Source organism: Calidris pugnax, unplaced genomic scaffold, assembly GCF_001431845.1.
Source record: "Calidris pugnax isolate Ruff unplaced genomic scaffold, ASM143184v1 scaffold38, whole genome shotgun sequence".
NCBI classification, from domain to species: Eukaryota; Metazoa; Chordata; class Aves; order Charadriiformes; family Scolopacidae; genus Calidris; species Calidris pugnax.
The window spans coordinates 10,229,998-10,253,885 of NW_015090995.1; the positions used below are offsets into that span (position 1 = coordinate 10,229,998).

The 23,888-nt window shown below is 35.9% G+C and overlaps 1 protein-coding gene across 3 annotated transcripts in view; it reads right to left on the minus strand.

Moving 5' to 3' along the window:
• TENM1 (teneurin transmembrane protein 1) overlaps window positions 1-23,888 on the minus strand; it is a 344,428-nt gene that overhangs the window by 247,481 nt on the left and 73,059 nt on the right. For all 3 annotated transcript variants that reach the window (XM_014955291.1, XM_014955289.1, XM_014955290.1), the window contains exon 3: window positions 15,905-16,182. In XM_014955291.1, the coding sequence (XP_014810777.1) occupies window positions 15,905-16,121 (217 nt within the window). In that variant the 5' untranslated portion in view covers window positions 16,122-16,182. The remainder of the gene's footprint in view (window positions 1-15,904; window positions 16,183-23,888) is intronic.

The window sequence follows — 23,888 nt, forward strand, 5'->3', positions numbered from 1 at the left end:
GGCGGGGGGTGGGGGAATGTATAAAAAAAAATACAAGTTAATATCCAGTTACATAAGTAATTGTTTTCAGTTAAAAAAAAAAAAATACTGAAATATCCTTTTGAACAAAGGTTTCTTCTAGCAGAGAGCTTTGTGTTTTAAACACACCTTAAAGCTCTTTTCTATTGTTTTTTCATATTAGATTTGTTTCATGCAAACCTGCTGGGTTCAGAGTCTTCACGATAATCAGTTCCCCTATAGGGTACAAGTCACATGTGGTTTTTGCCTTTTTTCACATCATCTACCATTCAGTATTGTCTCATTTCCCTACCAGCTGCTTCACCATTTCCTGAGCTGCACCATCTCGTACTGTGTCCGATATGAGACACAGCAGTGACAGAGCAAACGGGAAATAAACAGCACAGCTGATCAGGAGCACTGGCAGAGGATGCACGCAGCACATCCAGAAGTGGTTATCAGTGAAAATACCCCACCAATTCTCTTCGAAAACATAGCAAGATCATCTCCAACTCGACTCTAATCAGACAGAGCTCTTATAAATCAGTCCGATTCCTATTTCGGTAAACACATGACGTATTGAGCACTGAACTAGGAGCAGGCATTTTTTAATGATAGAGATCCCAGTGGAGGGGGAAGGAGGGAATGAAGGGCTGGGACTCAATGAGTTTGAACATGAGAATGACTCAAAACCAAGAAGGATGACACAGTGAGCTACCATGTAGCAATGAAGAAAGTGAACATAGCACAAAGAGCCCATTTCACCAGGCTAATAAAAAGAACTATATTTGAATTGTCATACAAACACCCCACATATTCAGGAAGAGTATGTACATGCTTCATTCCTGCCTCCTTCCCACACCTCCCTCGCTTATTTCAATTCAAAAGGAGTAATGTATAAAAAGCAAGGAACTAATGGATGGACCGCAGGACAGAAAACAAACAGTGAATGAGAAGCAGGTGTTTGATGCACTGTTACTGCACTTAAGAGATACCGATCGGAAAATCTCACAAATCAGCATTCTCCTGTTTAACACTGTTGCTCAGATTAGTTTGCTGAAAGTGTAACAGGAAGGTTTATTAAGCATGTTTTGAGCATAATTTTTACAAAATAATGATACAATGTAAAATTGTGTTGAATGTTGCCAAAGACAAGTCAGTAAATACCTCACTTGCAAAGAATCTGCTACTGAACTCTACTTCAGACCCTGGCTGACCTCTTACAGCTGTTATTGCAGCTACTTTTTGTTTAGCACTTTTATTCATTTGAATAATAGTTACAGAAAAGAAAGAAAATAGCCTTTATGTTCCTTTTCTCTCCACCAGTAGTACTTACTAGCCATTAATTTTTTTTTATGCATATCATTCTTCTGAAAAGATCATAAAATTAAACTGAAATATAGGTATTTGCTAGCAACATTATTCCACTCAATTGACAGTCTAGAAAAATCCATTACCGCACTGAATGTAAGGACTGATACTTCTTTTAGTAACTACTTTTCCTTGAGAAAAACTTGAAAATACAGAAATATAATGTCTGAACATTCAATCGATCACAATAGAGACCTAAACTGCAGCACCAAGTTACAGCAAAGCAGCTGTAACTTGTTTATATTCACTGTGCTGTTACCTCACATTCAGGTGTGGGATTTTAAGGTAGCACATGGAAAGATGACCAGCAGGTGACTCTTTTTTTTTTTTTCCTAAACCATCAAGCATTGTATAAAGGAAAGGTTTTCTAACTCTCATCATGCTCATTTCACCCAAATCTGAAACCACAGATGAGGGAGCGTTATTAAAGCATGAGGAACCATAAGCTCCATGCTGCCAAAACGGTGACAGAAATGATTGGTGGTGTGAGAAGTTTGGTTTATTTGAGTGAAGCTGTTCAGGGATGATGATAATTATCTGTGAAATGAATATTCATCACATGGGTGAATTCAAGACTGAATAATACTTCACTAGAGAGTAGGAATAATATTAGGGAAAAGTTGGCCAAAGCAGACATGGTTCACTTTGTACTGAGGTCTAGTGCAGCTGTATAACACAGAGATGGGTGCCAGGAATTCATGAACTGGAGAAACAGCCTGCAGTAGGCAGACCTATCCCCTATGTTAGTTTCTAAACGCAAAGCTGAGAATTAGCTAAATAGCTTTTATATCCCTGAAGGTGTACTCAGCCCTACTCCAATAAATACATTACTGCTATTATTTCCGCAGGAAGTACACAGCACTGAGGTACCCAACACTACCCCTTCCTTTTTTCCACAGCTCCAAAATCTTCTTCTGTTAGAGAACATCTCACTTAATGAAAATTTTCATAGGCAACCATTTCAAAAGGTACAGCCTGTCTCTACCAATTTCTTTGTAGTGGCACAAGCCTCCAGCCAGCTGAAGGAAACACCTGGCAACTGACCCAAAAGTACAATGGCCATCACAGCGGGACTGAAGTAGGAGAGTTTAACTTAATTTATGAAGAAAATAAAATTAGAGGAAACACTACCTCTATCTTCTGGCTCCAAAACATCATAGAGTGAAGCAACAACAACCCTTAACTGCAAACCAGCAGTACTTCAGTGAGTAGCAATAACTAAACCTATCATGAAGGCAGCGGTAAAGGTACACACGATGTAGCACCATCTGTATGACTGCTCCAGAGTCATATGGAAGGCAGGTGGGATCCAGCCTGCTGACCAGAGCTACCACTGATCTCCTGTCCCTGTGCCACCCCTGGGAAGCAATCCAAACTGTAATACTGGGTAGTGCCATTAAAGTAGTACGAGTGTGGGGAGGAGCTAAGAGATACTTTAAAAACATGCATCAATGAGATCTTCAGAAGTCTGAGCCAGCAGCCAGGACATAAAGATAGACAAATAATTCAGTAAGTATTTTTTTTTTAATTGTCTGAAAGAAGATTCATGTTCCAAACATAGAATAAAAGCAAACTATTAGCATCCTTCTCCCCAAACACCTAAACTCTACAGATCAATGGCCAAAAATTAATTGCAAACATTAAGTAATCACTACTATAATATCAGCTTAAACCCATGTCACACCTATAAGCCTAATTCTCAGATACCAGGAACAATCGTATCCCTAGAATCAACAGTTCAACTAATCCTTGGAGAATCTGTATGCAAGCCAAAGCAACCAAATAAATCCTTCAAATATTTCCTTTCCAAACCCACTAGTTCACTAGTTATACACTTCTGACAAAAAACTACTCAAGGTTATGTACTGACACATGTTACAATACATAATTTGTAATGGACTTTGTTGTTTAAGTCAAACATTATTTTCTGATTTACAGTAGAATGACTAGTGAAGTCAAAGGACTGACTGCATGCAGAATTAGTGTTAAAAACAGACCCGTGTTTTTCATATCTTTATCCATAAGCAGAAATGCAAAATTAATTTCCTCCTGTATCTTCATAAAAAAAATCTACAGAAAAAGAATAGTCTTAATCCAAAAACCAAAGCAAAATACAAGACTGCAAGTCAGATATTTTTCTCTTAAGACTAAAAAACCCAATCCCATAAAAATGAATGCATTAATTTATTAAGGAATTTAATAATTGGGAAATGGATTAAGATCAATAAAACCCCCCAAATACCTTAGAAAATTCCTCAAGCTAAGTTTAAATGTTGAGGAAGCAATGAAAACTATCAAGCAGCATATCAAAATACTGTCTTGCCATAATGCATTCCTGAAGAAAGATGCCCAAGTCAGTTTATTTAGTTTTAGCTTTACCCATAGAAGTAGTATAATCCTGAAAGTTTTGTGTGCTAACTGGTAGGTGAAGGGTACACTTTGTCCTTTGTCATAGACACAAGGTGAGTGTGCTCTGACATTAAATTATGTTATGCTTAATAAGATCATGCAGATACTCCAGTAAATTTATTACTCTTTTGCTCATATTACTTTTGTCACTAGAACTCACTAAATATTACTGATTATAGAACTGACTCAGAAAAGTTGGATACACAGGAGGAGAAAAGAAATATACTTAAGGGAACAAAGATACACTTTATGTGATGGCAGTCACAATAGGAGGAGAAGTGCTGTCAATGCAGGTACCGTGTGTTCATCATTATTTTTACAATAGGTAACAGACAAGATAGTCATCCAAGATATGCTCACATGAATGAAGACTCATCCAGTAAGAACAGGCAAATAATTTAGTTTTATCCTTTCTCTATTGAAATATAAGGATTTTTACATATCATACCATTCTCTTAATGAATTCCGTATTTCCTTCCAAAGAGCCAAAGATAAACAGATTTTGTAATCTGTCCCCAAGTACACAATGAGAAAAGGAACCGCAGTAACAGGAAATTATTAGTACATTTTCCAAGCAGCACAGGGGAATACTTCTGGGAACAACTATTAAACAACATTTCTAATATTTATCTATTTAAACTCTTAGTAACTGACTCCAATTGTTAAGAACACACACACATGCAATTGGTCCAAAGTTAGCATCCATGTGCACACACTTCTCATTTCTGCATTTGTTTTAATATTCTGCATCTCCATCTATGCAATGCAATCTCAGAAAAAAATTCTGGCTATTTTTCTGGACTAATCAGGGTAGGGTGCAAAACTGCACTATAAAGTAGTGCAGATCGAATTTGTATTGTACTTTGTCAATAATACACACGTACCCTTCTGTATTTATACACGCATTTGTAGTAACAGATGTGAAAACTTCCACAGAAATAACAAAAGGAAAACATTCTTGAGAAATTTTAAGATTAATTCCTGCCTCCATCTGAACAGAATAACTAATTTTATGTAGGGCAATACATGACCCTTTGATTTCTACTAAAAAAATTTCTTTAACTTCATTACTAGGAAGGATTAAAAGTATGTCCCAAAATGAAGTTACAGAGACCACATAATTACTATCCTGATATTATTAAAAATTTTTTGAAAGTTCTATTGTCTTGATTACAGCAGCATAAGTAGTTACAGAATTGGTTTTCTTCAATAAATGGTGAAATAAAAAGATCAAGCTAACAAACATCAGTAATTTCATGCAAGTCTTTGAAAAAGGAGGAAAAAGTTTGATACGTTCAAATTTAATTGAGTGTAAATGTTTTAGCAATATTTGAAGTTGCACTTTGATCAGAATTTAAAAACTTTCATCCCTAAGAAAAGTGCATGCATGTTTCACAGTCCACAAAAAAGATGCTTGAAACAAAAACCCCAACCACTATGTCTTCTCTGCACTAGTGTTAATTGTATTTCTAGTTATCATAAATGCTCCCTTTTGTAATTTACCTCTCTCTTGAACAATATTTAAGCAAATCATGCAAGCCTCTTGTGTGATGCCAGAAGTACAGAATTCTACAGTTAATCGGTGAAAGCACAAGTGAGATTCCATTTTAAGACTTAGAAAAAAAATTATGACTAATTAATTGAATGAATTGCAAAATTAACATAATCATAAACGATAACTCACTATGTTATTTGCATTTCCATTTCTATAACTTTTATGCATAACAAAATCTACTTCTAGGATACATTTTATTATATTATGCTGTTAAGAAAATCCTATATGAATAGTCCTTGCTCAGTAATTTAAAATGAAGAGGAACTCAAGTTTTTATGCACTTCTAAACACCAACCACTTTCATACTCTTAAGACATTTAGAAGCAAGAGAGCCTTGAAGATTTCTGGCAAATATTTTGCTGCTTATGTTGTTGTCCATAGGAATTGTACACCTGTATTAGGAAGCCAAAACCCATCGATATTGGAGAACTGTTAGAAAGCTTAAATAAAACCCCTTGATAAATCACATAGTTTAAGCCCATTGGGTCATTTATTCCCTTACTTAGGTCACTTTTAGATCAATGCATCTTCTTTTGTCTGAATGGAAGTAATCTTAAATTATGTATGAATTACTGAGAAAGAGTGTGGCAAATCCAGTGAATAAAGAATTCTCCATTCAGTGGGAGAATTAAAATTCAAATAAATTTAAAAAATAGATAAAAATAAAAATATATTAACCTCAGTTAGCTTAACTAAAATAAATTTTATTAATGGAACTTTTACAGAACAGTTCATGAAACTCAAATAAATTTTTGTCAGTGTTTAAGACTACAGTAATTTTTCCTTCTATGGTAGCCTCCTAACAGGAAACACTACAGGCTTTTGTAATTGCGAAGACTTATTACGCTCCGCCCATTCTAGCAGGCCACTTCTATTGCCTTGCTGCTTGTTAAAAAGGAAGCAGGAGCAAGTTCACATGGTCCCATCACACATGCTTTGCTATGTTGAGAAATGCCATCTACAGAAAAGTGGAATAACCTTGAGCATCTCTAGGTTTTTTAAAGTTGATTCACTCTTCTTTATTACTTATTTTCTATTATTTTCATTCCAGGAAAAGTGCTTTACTAGTAAAGTGATATAGACACTGCCTGAATCTTGAAATAGTGCACCTCCCATTTAGTTTCTTTGGAAGGAAAGGTCTACACAGTTCACACTACACTTTTGTGTTAGGAACGTACTAACAGCAGGGAGGGCCAGATTCTCCTCCACTCCCAGCTATGCAGGAAGGCTGGGTTTCGCACTTCAGTCTCAAAGACAGGCTTGTCCCCCTTCCAGGGGCCATGAGCAGCATCACCTGAGGTTGGCTTCCCTTTAGCTAATAGCAGCTTCTTCTACAGCTCTCTATTGTCTGTAAAGCATACTAACAGTCCTGGCTCACAGAATTGAGTTTTTCTTGGCAGTTCAAAAATCATGGGTGAAGCTAAGTACCTTATATCGATTAAGTCAGTGGCAACATTGAATCTAGCTTTTCAGATAGTGCCATTTTCAGGTATCAGAAAAAAAGACTAGGACTTATGTAATAGCCTATTTCTCAGCCCAATATTTAAAGCAGTCCAGCTGCTTAAGTTCTTTTTTACAGAACTTCTGCAACAGTTATGAATTCCAGTACATTAATAAAGCATTGTCGATCTTTCAAAAATTTAACATTTATGTCTCATTAGTCACTGTGTTAATATTATCATTTGAATTTGCTGGCTTCATAATCTCTTGGTGATTTTAAATATATTTTATTTATGTTTATTTTAAACAGCAACTGTTTATATTTTGTGACTTTTCCAGGTCCTCAGATTATTTTTTCTGACGTTACAGGTGTAAGTGACTATATCAACCATACTCAATATTCACTGTTTTGTTATAGAACTGGTGCTTTGGGGGGTGGGGGTGGTGAAAGAAACGATCTGCTGGTGTTAAACATTACCTTATTCCTGCCATGCTGTTTTTTCCATCTGAGCTAAAGATACTTCATCCACTTGCAAAGCATTCCTAATGAGTGACAGTCAGCAGGAAACTGATTTTTGAGCAGCTTCCAATAAAACTGAAACTTTGAAAGTAGAACATGAGATTTTAAATCACATTCACAATTTACTTCACATAAATACCTCTCGAACTAAGTTCAGAAGTACTGGAGTCTCATTTGCAAAAGAAAAACCAATTCAAGCTCTAAATGAATTAGGATACACCCACCCTGCTGTTTATCCAGATAGGCAGCAATGGCATCAACTCACTGAGCTACTTCTTAACAGTTCTTTAGTTTGAGAGGTACAAAATCTTCTGACAGATACATAATTGAGAAATCCTTGGAAGAAATGTTATTTTATTTCAGCATCTGCTCTATAAATGAAGATAAGCAAACCAGATTTCTAGTTCCAGAAAACAAGACAGCTCTTCTTTGTTTCAAAAAGAGTGCCATAAAAGACACAGCAAGAGTATGTATATTAAAATGGCTTGTTGGACAAGTGTACAGCCCTTCACTGATTCCCCTGGTCTGTAGTACTCGTTTCGTCATTCTGTCTTAATGTTTGTTCATATCTTGGTTTTAATTTACGACATCTTCTTGGGCACTTAGGAAGAGGCTCAATATAGCAAAAACATTTTAAAGATATAATTTCAGGCTTTAACAAACAGAATTCCAAAACATACTAACTCAAAAGTTTAAGCCCTTGCTGTAGATATTCCATTAGTATTGGGCACAGCTTACTGTAAGGACTACTATATCTCGGTTTCGGTTACAGTGGCTGGGTCTCTCCCCTTCTGATTTTTATTGCTATGATTTCTGGCATTTCACACCATAGAAAACTGGTGATTCAGAGAAAAAAATGGAAATTAGGATTGCCATTTTTATTTGTACACTGACAAATGAATTGTTAAACTTATGAAAAAAATGTTCTCCAAATGTTACATTCCTTGGAGGAGATTTGTTAGCAGGGGATTGGAAATGCACTGTGATCTTTCCGTAGTTTATTTCCTTTCTCAGTAGGTTTTGAGGTTTTTTTTTTCTCACTTTTCCCCTCTCTCGGATATTCACTTTATAAATCAAAAGAATTACTTATGAGAATGAAACTATGTTTGATCATACAAGGCATTTTTTTCACTGAGATGATGGCAGATATTATAAGATTGGAAGCAGCATTACAGAAACGGTGACAGCAGGTTACAAGCTTTTTTAACAGTTGTGATCTAGGGAGGGGGCAGCCACTTCAGCCTTGCGGGAAAAGAGTCTCTTTGCACATTCAGTTTGCTCATGTATTTTTGATTTGACGAAGGGAAGGAAAAGTATTCCCTCCGTGAGATTTTAAATGAAGCCACAAACATACAGTTTCCTCACTGTATTTATTCCAAGGAGAAAAATTTCCAATTACTTGGGAAATCAAGAAAGAATATCCAGAGGGGGTCTGAATCTAAGTGCAGCTTTTCCTTCCCTTAGAGTTTGCAGATACTCCCCGCATGGAGGAGAAGGCTGCAGTCCAGGAAGCCACGGGGAACTGCTCATCACACTGTTTTTCTCTGGGAGACAGTAACATCGCCATGATTAGAACACAACTAGCCAAACAAAGTACAGCTCAGCACACCAGGAATCCCTCTTTCTGCAAGGGAATACAGGAGGAGACAATGCACTAAAGCTTCAGGAGTGTAAAGCCGTTTACTCCATCTTATATGTAATTTTTTTTGGACAACAGGAAGCTCATAAACACTCAGACCAGATGGTGTAACATACAGCAGCAGGAGACGGAGCTTATTAGCTGTCGCTTCCTTCCGCTAGCATACAGCCCAGAAATCTGAAGGACCTTCAAATCATCCTCTACCAAAAGCTGAGTCCCTTTCACGAGACAGTACGAGGGAACTACTGTGTACCCTTACACAGACATCACTTCATTATGCTTCAAGTCCCTGCTCTAAAGTATGCAGGTTAAAAACATGCTTAAATTAAGTTCTCAGAAGATTTTTCAAAATTAGCAAAATATTGTTGCAGACAATTTAAATGTCTGGTATTTGCAAACAACTGAAAATTATTCTACTAATACAAAATGCCTCAATTTTGATACCAGCCCTGTCCAGGAATAGTGTGTTACCTGAAGTCTTCTGTGCTATATTTGCATTTTCTTCCTTAAATTACAGAATTTCAAGAAAAATGCTTGCATAAATAATTGGTTTCCTTTGTAATCAGCCTGTTCCTACCTTCCCCTTCCAGAACTCTAGAATGCTTCATCCCCTTGTGCTACAATAACCTTCCACAACAACTGCTCTAAACAAATTATACAGCTCAATGGTTAAAAAAAAATAAACCCCATCCTTCATTAACCCACAAATCTCATCATAAAGAAAACACTGGGAACAAGAGACAAATTTCTACCCAGATGAAGAGCTCAGAACTACCCCATTTCTAAAAGCCTAATAGCACTAGTTCTTATAAGAGTGACTTGTCATTTTATATTTTTCCTTGCCCTTTTCAAAACTAATGATCTCCCCCTCCAGCTGCAACATAAAAAAATGCATTTTACTGTGTCCTGTTTACATGTCAATAAATAGCCGTTACAATATTCCTTATTTTGATAGTCTATCACATGGATACTACTGGCAAAGGCTCCAAAATGTGCAACTAGCAGGTAGAACTATACTGTACTTTTCTACCCCTATTCCGTCGACCACCAGCTCTACCTTCTTAACATCAACAAGATATCAAATAATAAAATTGTTCCCTTCATTAACTGCTTTTTGTGGAAGTTTAAAAGCACAGAGTGCCAAATTCACCCAGATAAGTGACCCAAATTTCAATTAAAACAATGAAAAAAATCAAAGCCACTCTGTTGGTATCCATTTCCTCTGGGAGAGCTCACAAGACCCCAGCCTTGGGATACGCTAGAGTACTGTTCTAGTGTTATACATAACAGATTAAGGGGAGAAGCTAATTTACCTTTACACAGGATTTAAAAATAAAGTAATTGAAACAAAAAGCACATTATATATACATCCCAAATTCAACTCTCCATGGTCCCGGTACAGACACAAAGCAGATCTGCTGCTCTGAATGGATTTACATAATTCTGAAATGAGAGGAGAATATGGCTATTATGTAAAAAGCTTTTGCTACTTCACAGATGACAAAAAAACGCCATGACATTTTCCTGACAGGACAATTTCCTACCATTGCTTGTCAGCATGCCTTATATTTATGTCTCCGATGGTAAGTAAAACTGGTTTTGACTGGTCATATGATGTTAAGTATTACATGTATTGAAGCCTTCCTTCCTAGTAAGCTTGAATTTGCTAAACTTTAAAGCACAGCAAATCAGACCGCCAATTTCTGCATCCCACATGTAGCTTTCCTTTCTAGGGAAAGAAAAGGCTTTTCAGCACTGGAACATTTCTCTTTCCTACGTATCTCCACCATTGCTAGGACATAACAGCGGGCAAAAATGAGAATAACCAACAGCAGTAAGCTAAAAAAATCAAGGATGAAACTGAAGAGGCCTTAGGCTGAAGAGCACAATGGAGTTCATTCAAGGAAGATTTTGAACATTTAGCTGGATCTGTTTACCTATTGCTCCTGAAGATAATTTTATATACCTCCTCTACAAAACATTTACTGTGTTACCAAGCTGCAGCTTTAGTCCTTACAAAAAAGTTTTCCTTACTTCTTGGGCTAAAAGCAGACAAGGTCAATTCTTTGTGAAGCACTCTAAAATGTCATTTCCCAGAATACTAGCAATGCTGACTTTTTCACATAGATTTACCAGAAAATATTTGCTGTTGGATCCTCCTTCTAGGAATAACTCCAGTTTGCCTTGCCCATAATGCAGTTCAATATATTTATCTTGCCAGGAAACACACGTTTGTCTAACCAGAAATTTACCACCGTATGCTCATATTGTTAACGATCAATAAACTTTATCATGCCAATGACTCAATCCCAGATGCTTATCCTATCAGGAATTCATTCCTCTAAATGAGTGTTTTCTACAAATCTATAATTAACCTAAAAGCCATAAAGCTTTTTTGTACTGCCAGTATTTGTACAGTTCAGCTCCTTTCACATTTACTTTGGTGGAAACAGAAAAAACCGTGGAGGAAAACAGTTCTAAGGATGTAAACATGTCACAAATAAGCTAGAAGTGCAATCTATGTATGCTACAACTATGAACTTTTTTCCTCGCAGCCAGGTCCCATCAATGAGTTTCCTATCAAGAACAACATTTCTGATGACTTCTGCCAATTCTACCCCATCTCCTTCAAGTACAAGACAATGTTTACTAATTCTTCCAAGAATTTATTTACTATGTTTCCCAACATGTCCAAACTATACGGTACTGGGTCTGCCAGGAAATTTACTTCATGAGATCTTCTTGCCAGAATGAGATATTGCAGATTTACATATCTTCAGATAAACAGGAGTTTGAACATTCCCGTGACTGAGAGAATGTATTTTAAGATGTACATATTATGCAATTAGCACTGAGTCTTCTGGAGTCAATGATACTTTGTCAGAAGAGTTTTGTACCTCCTCACATTGTTCAGCCAGTAAAACTTAGCTCAGCTTGAAACAGTCTGCGGTGATATTTGTTAAATTTGGAATTGTCAGATAACTACAAGTTTCTGATGCAAATAACTCGAGAGACACAATTATCTTGCACTGGACTTTCCATGAGGGACATCAGTACCAGGCCTCAAGAATAACACTTAGGAATCGTTGCTTAATCAGTAGATTAATTCTGTACTTAGTGTTTGGGTTTTTGATTTGGCTTTTTTTTTTCTTCCATATTCCTATCTATAAGACATGTAAAACCAACCAATAAATCATGCCTCTTTGAAGAGAAGAGTAAGATTTGAGATACAATTTCAGGAACTGTAAGGAATACAAAAATATCGAAGCAGTTCAGTATTCTATATTTGGGTATTGTTTCCTTTTTTTTTTTTTTTATAATTTGCAAGATCACATGGCCTTTGAAACAAAACTTTGATGCAAAAAATGTTTTGCAAAATACTAACAGTGCTATTTTATTCTGTAGGATAAATTTGAGAAGTCTGAAAATGTTTTTTTTGAGTTCATGCCACGTAGAGTTTTGGTTTATACAGTTGTCTGTATGTGCAAACACATAAATACCCATGTGTAATGATTTTACATAATCTCAGATGTCAATTGAAACTTTTCATAGAAATAAATCCTCAATATTAGTAGTAACAATGAAATAACCAAATTTCACAGAACTTGCTGAGACATATCAGCATTTTAAGCAATACATGACATTTTACTCTGAAGCTATTTACTAAATTCAGATAATTGTCCAGTCTAATTTATATAACATATCATGCTTAAGCAGTACAAAGTCTTTCAGTTTCCATAAACATCTAAATTGGTGATTCTTTTCATGAAATTAACTAGATCAGTAGAGATACCCCTACACTTTTTCCTGTTATAACTTCTCTATATTAATTTTTTTTTCAGAAACAATCTTACTCTCACATTCCATCATTAGAGCTCATTTGACTGCAATCTCACCCTCCATCATTATCACTTCATTCATGACTGTTACTATGTGTCTGTTTTCTCATCTATTCTCACACCTTTCGCAGATGAAGTTCAATGATTTTATCCTCACTGTGCAATCCATTAATGCATTGCATTAAGTATAGGGTACTATTTCAGTTGTAGCAAGTTGCTAGAGAAGAATATTATGTCACTACCTGGGGATGCAAATATGGTGCCCCTTTAGTTTTAATATGTAGAATTTTTTTTATGCAATAATCTTAAGCAACGGCATGATGCAGCACTCTCTGTGCAGAACAATCCTCTTTGAAAAGGGGTGCTGGGGGACTTTTGGTTTTGGTTTGCTTCATTCCAAAGACATGGCAAACATGAGAAAAGCTTTGTTAAAGATTCTGATGGGGAATTTTAGAAAAGAATGGATTTAAAATAAATTCTATCTAGAGTTTTTATGGATTCATGCCTGATTCAGAGTCCAAAACTGAATCTGATTTTTTTTTCTGGTATTGACTGAGCAATTACCAAGAATCACCAAGAATTCTCCAACTCCCAGGCCCCGTACCATGAAATCTAGTGTCCTTTTGGAAATAACACACTAGAACTGTAATCAAATCAAACTCTGGCTGAAGTCTAAAATTTCACATTCAGCTTTACAAACTTTGTTGCCTTTGTTTGAAATTTGAGCTCAGTAAGTCTTGTATTTCAAATCTGTGTTTCTTGCTAGGCCAAACTTTTAGGTTCAATTTGTGGCACAGGGAAACTGAACGATTTAAATCACTAGAAAGATATAAGGATGAATTTCTGAGAAGCTGAACAGTGCATTCAGCAGTGCAATTAGAAACTCGGTTATACCATACTGAATTTGTCACAGGAGAAAATTATGATTTCTAGTACAACAAGCAAAGTTCAACTTCATCCTTACAAACCAGTACACAGGTTTGTTTTTAAAAACACTTTTATGCTCAATAACACAATAAAGCAAGCAGTATGTATTCAATAATAATATACCAACCTAGACAATTCAGGAAAGAAGGTGCTTAGAGGTAAAGAAGTATTTAAGTGCTGCCCTGTATATTAACAAACAACTGTAGATGCTTAAGGGATTTTCTACAATCAGGGACATCAAGCCTCATACTGCAGTTTGAAGCACTACAAGATCGCATTGCTTCCAAGTGGAAAAATACCAATGCTTGTAAAAGACAAGATCTGCAATTTCATATGGTACCTCATAAAAATTACTTTGAATAGAAAAATCTTGGGGTGTATAGTAAAATCATCTTACAACATGAGTGTAAAATACTTGTTGGTTTGCACAAGCATAGATCTGATTCCTAACAGGCCAGGCCTGAATGAGTGAGGTAAATTCATGCCTGACGATTTCTTGCAGAAACACACACTAATTTGACCATTTCTCCAAAATTATTAATGCGATTGCTTTCAGAGGCACTGTTATGGAAGAATAAATTCAATATATGACATATAGGCTGGTTTCTTATGCCTATAATAGAGTGATTACAACCCTTTTATGTGTGTTCAAGCTAGTGATGCTACAGCTAACATGCACATCAACAGCAGCAAAGCTTTGCAAACAGGGAGCTCTTCAGAGGCCTAGGTCAATGCAGAGGTTATGCCACAGATATCAGTAATGAGGTAGTTACTTTAAGTAGATCCACGATTACATTTACACCATCTCCAGCTACAATATAGCCATATCTTAGTTAACCAAACTTTCATAACATATTCAAGTAATTTATAAAGAATCAAATATATAAGTTGAGTTTTCTATACAATACTCCACTGAAATCTGTATTCATGACCTTTTATTTCCCAATACTGCAGTTTTGTAACTCTTTGGAGGGTATATATATACATGGATTGAGGCTATCTTTAGCAGTTAGGTATTATTTCACACATCAATTATAGGTACTTTCAGACAACATCAGTATTATGAAAGCAACTTGATTCAGAATATCTGCAGTAAAAAAAAAAAAAGCCTGCCAGAGCTATATAGCACAGCTACTCTAATTTTTTCATTAATTTACACATCAGAGCAGACAAATTTTCCAGCTTCCAAAAGACTTTTTTTTTTTTTCTTGTAAAAAAAAAAAAAAAATTTTTTTAATATTCAGAAAACTGGGGAAAGCTTCTTTGAGTGAGTGATGAGGAAGTGGGTTTCTTTGTTTGTGAGGGTTTTGTTTTTGGGTTATTTACTAAGTATCAAATTTTTTAGCTGAGTACTACAATGCATCAGTTTAAACACTTCCCTGAAGAGCGGGGAGTGACTGTCCCTAGAACAGGACTCTCACTGCTGCTGACACGCGCTCTGATTCCTAAAAATACTCTCCCTGCCCCACCATCCTGCCTAAATCTGTGACAGAGCTAAAGGCAACAGATAAGCCACTTGTCTGTACGAAGTGTATTAATGTAGCACACGGGTTTGCAGGAGCAGCCACCTATCAGGGAATGCTGCAGTAAATTCTGCTCATTTCCTTCAATTGCTTTAGTCTTAGTCTTTAGCTTTTACCTCTAACCAAAAAGTAGCTTTTCCTCACCTTAGCTCTACTATGACCAGAAGTCTCCTGTCCGTGATATGCAAAAGGCTAAACAAGAAACTTAACTGTTGGCTTATTTCTTACACTACACTAATTATCTTTAGTTTTCTAATTATATAGCTTGATTATTTATATGATTAGAAACTTTAGAACACTGTTGCATTTGAATTCATTCATATGCTTTGCAAGCACATGCAGAGATAGCTTACAATCTCAAGGTTGATTTTATACCAAAACGCATACAACATCTGCGAAGGTAGTAAATAATTAGTCAACAAGAGTAGCTACTACTAAAGAAATATTCATCTATAGCAATCATGTGATCGTCTCCAGAATACCAGTCAATCCATCCTGCTAGAAAAACAGTTTTACTTCAAAAAAAATATTTCCTAAATTTCTGATATTACACTATGGTTAAAAATAGGTAAAAAATGGGTTGTCACTACAAGCCTTTGCTTGCCTGCTGTCAAGACGATATTGTTTCACAGGAAGTAATCAGAAAGTAACAACCACAATAAGTAGATAAAATAAACAATTTACCTTGGGTGGACTGGTCAACAGTTTTTCTTTTTCTGCTGTGACTGTTATAATTAAGCCTCAGCTCTTGGCTATATTCATTCAGAGTTTCTCTTGAGTCATAAGATTGCCTTTGCTTTCCCCCATCTTCACTTTCATCTGAAGAACTTGTGTAAGTTAGATCCACTTCATGTTTAACTTTTGACAGTGGCTGGTAGGGTTTGCAGTCCATCTGCTCCATCTCTGATTAATAGGCTCAAAGTCATGAAAACAAGCAACTGGAACTCCTTAAGGAAATAGTCCTGCGAAAAACAACAACAAGAATCGATTTCAGATATCATACATAAATTTAGCTCTCAAAAGACCATTTTTAGTTGATATAAATCAATTAAATTGTGTTAATGTCCCTATAACCCAGGAAAGAATCTGAACATGTCTTATTTTACTATTTTAATTCTATTTTTAAAATGTAAAACAACAGCAAGTTGAAGAAAAAAAATAATACCCAAACAAAATCTGAAGCACTATCCCATTGGACTAAGCAATAACTGTACCTTATGCACAAAATATGTTCCAAAAACTTGTATTTGCTATTAAAGCTAAGATGGCTCAGTTACTATTTCTCTAAAGGAATACATATTCATCTTAAGTGAAACTAAAATTTTGAATCTTTTAACATACGAAGTCTAGAAAAAAGGAAATTCACTTTTTTGAAGTATTTTGCTGTAAATTACATTTAATCAAGAATATGAAGCTTCACACTTTAGAAGACCACCAGACATAGTAAAAACAAAAATACACCATGCTGTTCACTCTATGAGAGCATATGACTGTTCAGAAGTGGACATTTTCCTTTTAGATCGTGTAGACATTCAACAGGAAGAAGATTCTACCCTGCAGCACAACCCCTTTTTTCCCTCCTCATCTCCTGTCTAAATTCATACCAATGCAGGGGCTATACTGGTCCTCAATGAAACCTTCCAAAATGCAGCTTTCAGTTTTGTATATCATTCAAATAATGTTCAAACCCAACATCATTAAAAAATCAAGTGGGTTACTGCTGCACGTGCAACTGGGATACTTGTTCTGTAACCTTGCCTTCATGAAGCCATTTCCATCATTAATTTTAAGGTGAAATCTGTGATCAAATAACAGGGGTTATGGCACACCTTCTACAGAAACGTGGTTTGTAAACAGGGAGCTCTGTTCAAATAATTTAGGTTGGGTTTTTTTGTTTGTTTTGATTTTTTTTTTAGATTAACAGATATTAACCTATGAAAAGAAATGTAACAAAAAAGGCATCGATAAACATTATTGCCAGAAGACGAAAACCATAGACATTAACAGAGACTTTGCTTAATTAAAAAAAGCAATTGCTCAGAGCTTCGTAACGATTTTGATGTCAGCAGCAGAGGGAAGTAAGTTTAATACCCAATTTGATATCGGTCCCTTTCCCACCTGCAACAAGGATTTTTAAGCCTGTACATTGCCAGCTATCAATCTCCAAAAGCAACCACAGAAAGTGAAAACACTCAAAAAGTAAAACATAAACCCCCCTCCCCGAGAAAGCACCTCTTATTAGAGGGCTATGCAGATGAGTTTAACTTCCAAAATTGTCTGAATTTTTGAGAAATGACTCATGGCAGCTGTCACTGTGCTCCAGCATGGCAAAACTTCACCTCCTGCCTATGTGTCCTCCCAATACTTTTGAAAGGATCACCTTCCTGAGCAAGACTGGAAAATGCTGCACATGGCGTGAAGAGGGAATAAGGCTTCTAATGTAGTAATGAAAGAAGAAAATCCACAAAGCCCTTGGAGGGATGGGCAAGAAGGGGGACAGACCACTATAGCAGAAGTAACACCATTAAGTGCATGTCTTCACTTCCCCACATCTCAGGACACTATCTGGAGAAAAAGCTTAAAGACATAAAGACACATCTTTGCTTCAAACACAAAATCTCAGGGACTCTCATCCAGACATTTAACCCAAGATTTGTTTCTGTTCTTCAGAAACAAATAAAGCATAGCACCCGGATAAGGAGTTCTAGCGTTAAAGAGAAAAAAAAATAAAATGGTTATCCTCATCTCTAACTCAACAAAGTGGGCTTGGAAGTGCCCAAGTCAATAAAAAACTCTTAAGAGAGAGAACTAAAAAGATTAAGGAGCTGTCTGTCTGCAGGGACCAAGACCAGCTGACAAGTGTGTCATGGGGCTTCAGCAACGAACACAAGTTTCTGTGCTCTAGACTGATTGCACTGTATAAAGTTGGTGTTAGGATGGTTCTGCAGACAAGTTACTAATAAGCGCTATTTGCTTCTCAAAAGCTATTTGCCTAAATAATCTACCATTATTTGCCAACATTTCCTATTATTGCCTAAGATGTTTTATGAGTTGCTTTAATGGTCTGCAACAGAAGAACACAAAGGTGATGTGACTTACAAGCACAGGGTTAGCTTAAAAGATTACCTGATGACTCTGTGGAAATGGTTACTGACAAGAAAAAGCCTTCCCATATATCCTGTCTGACAGAACAAATGGAGACGATGCTACAAAAGCCAGAGGAAAATGAGAAGAAATTAAGAGCCTCTACTAAGAAAATGCAGGAGACAAGAAATAAATTTTGCCATGAAGGCAACAAGTACAAGCAGCCTCAGATGCATGGGGTGCATCCTGCTTTCAAAAGTGCAAAAAAATGAACCCAAAAAATTTGGCTCACTACTGAAATAATTATTAGTATACTTATGCACCTCGAGTCACAGAAAAAAAAAAACAATACACAGAAGTGCCTCCTAAAAGATAACCTCGCAGCACATCTGTTTTACGGGATGTTTCAACAGTGACCATTTTTTATTTCCAAACATGTAACAAAAATTTATTAGGACACACAGAGACCTGTAAAACTTAGGCTGCAGAAAACTAACTACTTAACATCTTAATAAATATTTGTTTTTATTCTTTTAAAAGAAGGTTTAATAATCAGTCTCCACTTTTCGTGGCAATAGTTTGTAGCGGAAATATATTTGGTGACGTTAACTACGTCAGCAGAAAGACCAAATCATTTATGTAAGCAATTCATTATATATTCTAGGTCTTCTCTTTCACTGTTACTTTCATATGTGCCATCTTCTCGTGCGTAAGGATGTGTATTTTCACAAATCTAAGTTAATGTAAAAGGTCCATGAAATATCCCCTTAAAAGCTGTAATTTTAGTATTTATTATTATTTAAGGGCAGGAATGATTAAAAAGCACAACCAACTTACGATTAGCACAACCTTAGCACCACATTCCCCCTGCTCGGGGACTCTGCCACTGCCTCCTGCCGTTGCCACACATGCCCACATTTCCAGCTGCAGGGGTGCAAAGGTCTGGCACACGCGTGTGAAGTCACAGCTCAGCCCCTCAGTGTCACACCATCCACCAAGCCACTGCAGTGCCAGGCTGTAGTAACCCCCAACGTCAGTGCACGTTACCCAAGACCAAGGAGATTTAACATGGATTTTTACACCCCTTGTAGTGGAAGGATGCAGAGGCATGTACCACAGACAGATCTCGAGTTGTCTACTCATGTACCACCTGAAGAAAGAAATTCTTTGGGTCACATGGCAAACTCTTCCCTTTCCACCCCATCCCAATTTTGCCAATACCATCTAAACCAAAGTAGAGCTACTGGCTCACATAAGGGCTAGAGATACAGCACCAGAGCATCAAGTATAACAGTAAAACTTCCCTTCACACAGAGACTAAACTCGTGCTTCCTTTTATTTTTGCTTAGGGCATTAACGTCTCATAAACCCACAGCTACCTGGCCTGATATGAAAGCAGGTAATAAATCATTTACAAGAACTGGAAAAATACTTCATAAAATTTTTCAACAAAAAATGTTTTTATGAATCAATAACACACAATAAAAACCAGATCAAAACTTCGAGCTTTTCTACAGTACGAGATTCAGTTAAATTTAACGAATGATGGTATGTTATGGTAACTTGAATTTAAACACTGGTAGTCAAATACTTTATTTCATATTTTGTTTGGAAAAAGACAACAAAATAAAACCCCAAATGCTGGAATAGGGCATGAGTATAAAAAATATTGCCTGGATGTTTACACACTTTTCTTCAAATAACTGGCCTTCAAGTAACTAAACAAAGTACCCAGCCGATCAATATCAAGTTGACCTTGTCAGCAAAATGATAAAGTCTCATAAAAGCTTACAGTTCCTGTAAGTGACCTTTGTATAAGTGTCTTAATGCTCTCCTCCTCACAAGCAATAGGATTTTTTGACCTTTCCATCACTGTTCTGTCTTTGAAAGGTTTCACAAAATATTATAAACAAAAAATATTATAAAAAATGAGCAAGTATTTCTCAACCATACTTTAAAACAGTTATCATATACAGTTCACAGTTACATTTGTAAAAGAATACACAATTAATAATTTAAATTCACATTGAAACACTTCTGCAAATTCAAAATGAGTGAAAAAGCTCTAAGAGATGGGAAAACACCACCTTTCAAATAACGAAACTAATATAGATATGTATATGGATTTATCTTTTTAATGTAGGTTTTATGCAATTTTCTAAATGCACGTTGTACATGTTACTAGAAACTACTTTCATGTTTCACTTGCATGAAACCCCTTTTCCATTAACCACCTAACTTTCATGTTCTGCTTAGATCAGAATCCTACTTGCTCTGAAGCACAATAACATTAGGATAACTGCGGCTTATGAGAAAGCCACATGAGAAACAGCCTGTGATGAGGCTGTTTGCAGTGCACATAATAATCAATAGGTATTTAATAAGAAAGCTCAGTGTACGTATTTTTACTGCATAGAAGCTCTGCACTCGAACACAGTGATGCCACAGAAATCATGTTACTTTAATAATGCTTTGTACAAATCCTTATCAGGCTGCTCTGACAGGGTGCCCATTTCATGAGTAAATTTTCACACTGATTACTGACCATCAACCCCATCAAATCATCAGTGGCATGCCCAGCTGGTTACCAGTAAGTCCAGACTTATTTAGAGAGTTCAGGATACGGATGGTAACGAGTATCATGTAGCTGGACAGGGTCTTCCTGAAGCGTACAACAGGAAAAACATGATGAACTGTAACATTTTTTTTGGCCTCAACTAAGCATTGTGTCCGATACGCAGATATATCAAACTACACAGAATTAAAATGTAATTGCAGTTATGATGCTAAAATATAACCAGAAAACAGTCCTTGTTGGCTTATATTCAAAACCTAAATTCAGAAGGCAGCCTCCTGTAATTCTGTTTTTCATTCTCAGAGGGCCGTTCAATCAACTACAAACCCCAGTTCCACATTTCCTCAATTTTCTCCTATATTTCTTTTCTTTCAAAATATACCCTTATCTGAAAGTTACCATTTGCCTATTACCTTTTCAGACCACTGATTTCTGAAAATGAACTACTAAGCAGGTATTTCAGCTCTGGATTGCTAAAGGCAATAGTACCTTTATTTTGTGAGTCTTCTCTGAAATACAAAACTGTAAAATATGAAAGGCAACACAAAGCAAACACTCTTGATTTAAACCTTTGAGAAATGCAATACCAAGACGGAAAAAAAAATGAAAAAAATATTCTGACCTTGTACATACCTTCAAAACTATACCCCTCAAATATTTGTTTAGATATTATAAACAAAGGAAGTCCTTATGTCATCTTTAAAGTTCCCTGTTTTACAGAAGTTATACACAGTGAGAAAGATACCAGCTAAATCAGTTTAAGCAGCAGTAGAGCAGGAACAAATTATGTTTCTAGATGATGCATGGAATTAGACAACACTATGAAGAATTATGGAAAGTCTGCTTAAGTTTGCAGGATGAAAGCAGGTAATACTTTCAACTGGAAGGAAAAAAGTCATACTAAACCCAAGAAAGAGTAATTGAAAGCAATCCCTAGTAGACTGAGTATAGAAAATGAGAATTTTTAAAAAACAAAGAAGTACCCAAAATTAACATGAACGTTTCTATGGATCATAAAATACCAACACATCAGAAGTTGTTTGAAGATGACATAATGAAGCATGGATCACTAAACACAACATGCCCAGTATTTTTTTGTGTATGAGTGAAATTGTGAAAATATATTGAGACATTGTGTTATTCCTGCAAGCAGACTACATAGTACATGTTAAGAAGACTAGATGTACAGATAAAAGGAAACAATGTGAGAATATGGTTTTTTATGTATCTTTCTAAATCAGATATGTATATATAAAATACAGTTTTCAGAGACATATCATGGGTTTAATACATTCCCTAGAGGATGTGCTGTTTTAACCTATGGATTACACTTGCCTATACATTTATACCTGTCATTATGATAGATGCAAGTGGAATAAGGTCCATTTTCACATATCATGATCTTAATTTAAAATTAGTCAAAGCCTAATTTAATTTTAGTTAAAGTAATTCAAAGTGTTGCCCATTTTATCCAAACTTTGAGAGAAATCACTGCAGAATAAAACTGTAAAGAAAGTCAGGTTGTTGCAGTATTTTGTGGCATATGGCAAGACTGAAAGTGAACTGAAAAACATACGTTATGTCAGCTACTCAACTGTGATACAGAATTCTTGGCCAACACGTGCCCTTCACTTCACTTGGAGAATTGCCACTGACTAAAAATCACACAACTCCCTAATGTTTTCTTTTGGAAACCCATCATTTGATGTTGGTGAGCATGAGTAATGGAGGTTCAAGCACAAAAGATCAAGCTCTACTGCTTGGGACAAAGTACATCCATGATTTCAGGGAACACATTCCAGACTGGTTCAGAATATCTCCTGAACTCTAAGTCTTTCTGAAGAACTGTACTTTGGGAAATACAATCCCTGATTATATTGCAGGATAAACTCCTGGTGTGAACTTTTAAGTTCAAATAATGAAAACACTGCAGAAAGTGTCCCAGCATCTCGAAGCTTCAACTAGGAATCCTGCAGAACAAGAAAAAGTCTGGTCTTAAGTAAAACTAGCCAACTGCTTGACATCTACAGATTTTTTTACAGAACACATGGGCACATCATCTAATGCCTTTGCAACTTAATTCTTAACCATATGGCAGAGACAATAAAGGGAAATAAGTAAATGAAATATGGCCTATATAAGAGTGTAGCTTTAGATTACAGGATTAATATTCCTATATGAGCCTCTCAAAAATATTTTTTTACTCCAGGGAGGATGTATGGTCAAAGCTGTGTTTTCTTAGTAAAAGACATTATAAGAAGAGAACAGAGCTGAAGAAAGGGACATCCCCCCTCACAGTCAAGCATGCCTGGGACAACTAAGCTTCCACCCATTGTACAGATGTTTCCAATACATGCACTTCTTTGTACTAAATTTATTCAGATAAAGTGTTAAAATGCTTGTCAATGGAAGCTCTGGTTATTGTCTACCATTATGATTACTGTTTTGATGTCAAAACCATAATTTTGCATTGTAAAAATCTAAAATTATATGTAATAACTGAGTTCTTACATGAAAACACAGTTTAATCTGGGACTTCTTCCGAACTGGAGGTAAACAATACCAAAATGGTTATTTTATATATATATATTTATACACACACACACTATGTAAGTGCTATCATTGAACTAATAATATAACACAACAAGGTGAGGTATACATGTAGTTATGCATATGCAGGTAGGAAAAATGGAATCTTTATTTCATTTAGTAGTAAGCAGGTATTGTCTTCTGGAAAGTGTGCTGTTTATAAATATAACAACATGTAGCAAGTTTTGTATTCATTTCTATATGAGAAGAAAATTGAATTGTGCTTTGGCTATTTGTTGATAATGCAAATTGTATAGCCATCAAATGGAGATAATTATTGCTATGTATCTTTTCCAACTGTGTGCTTAATTAAGAAGACCCAGTAAGACCTAATTAGCAACAATGTAATTTTTAAAATCCAATTTAGTAGCTCAGAGATTACAAAAATTGAAAATAACGTGTTCCATTTAGTTATTATTA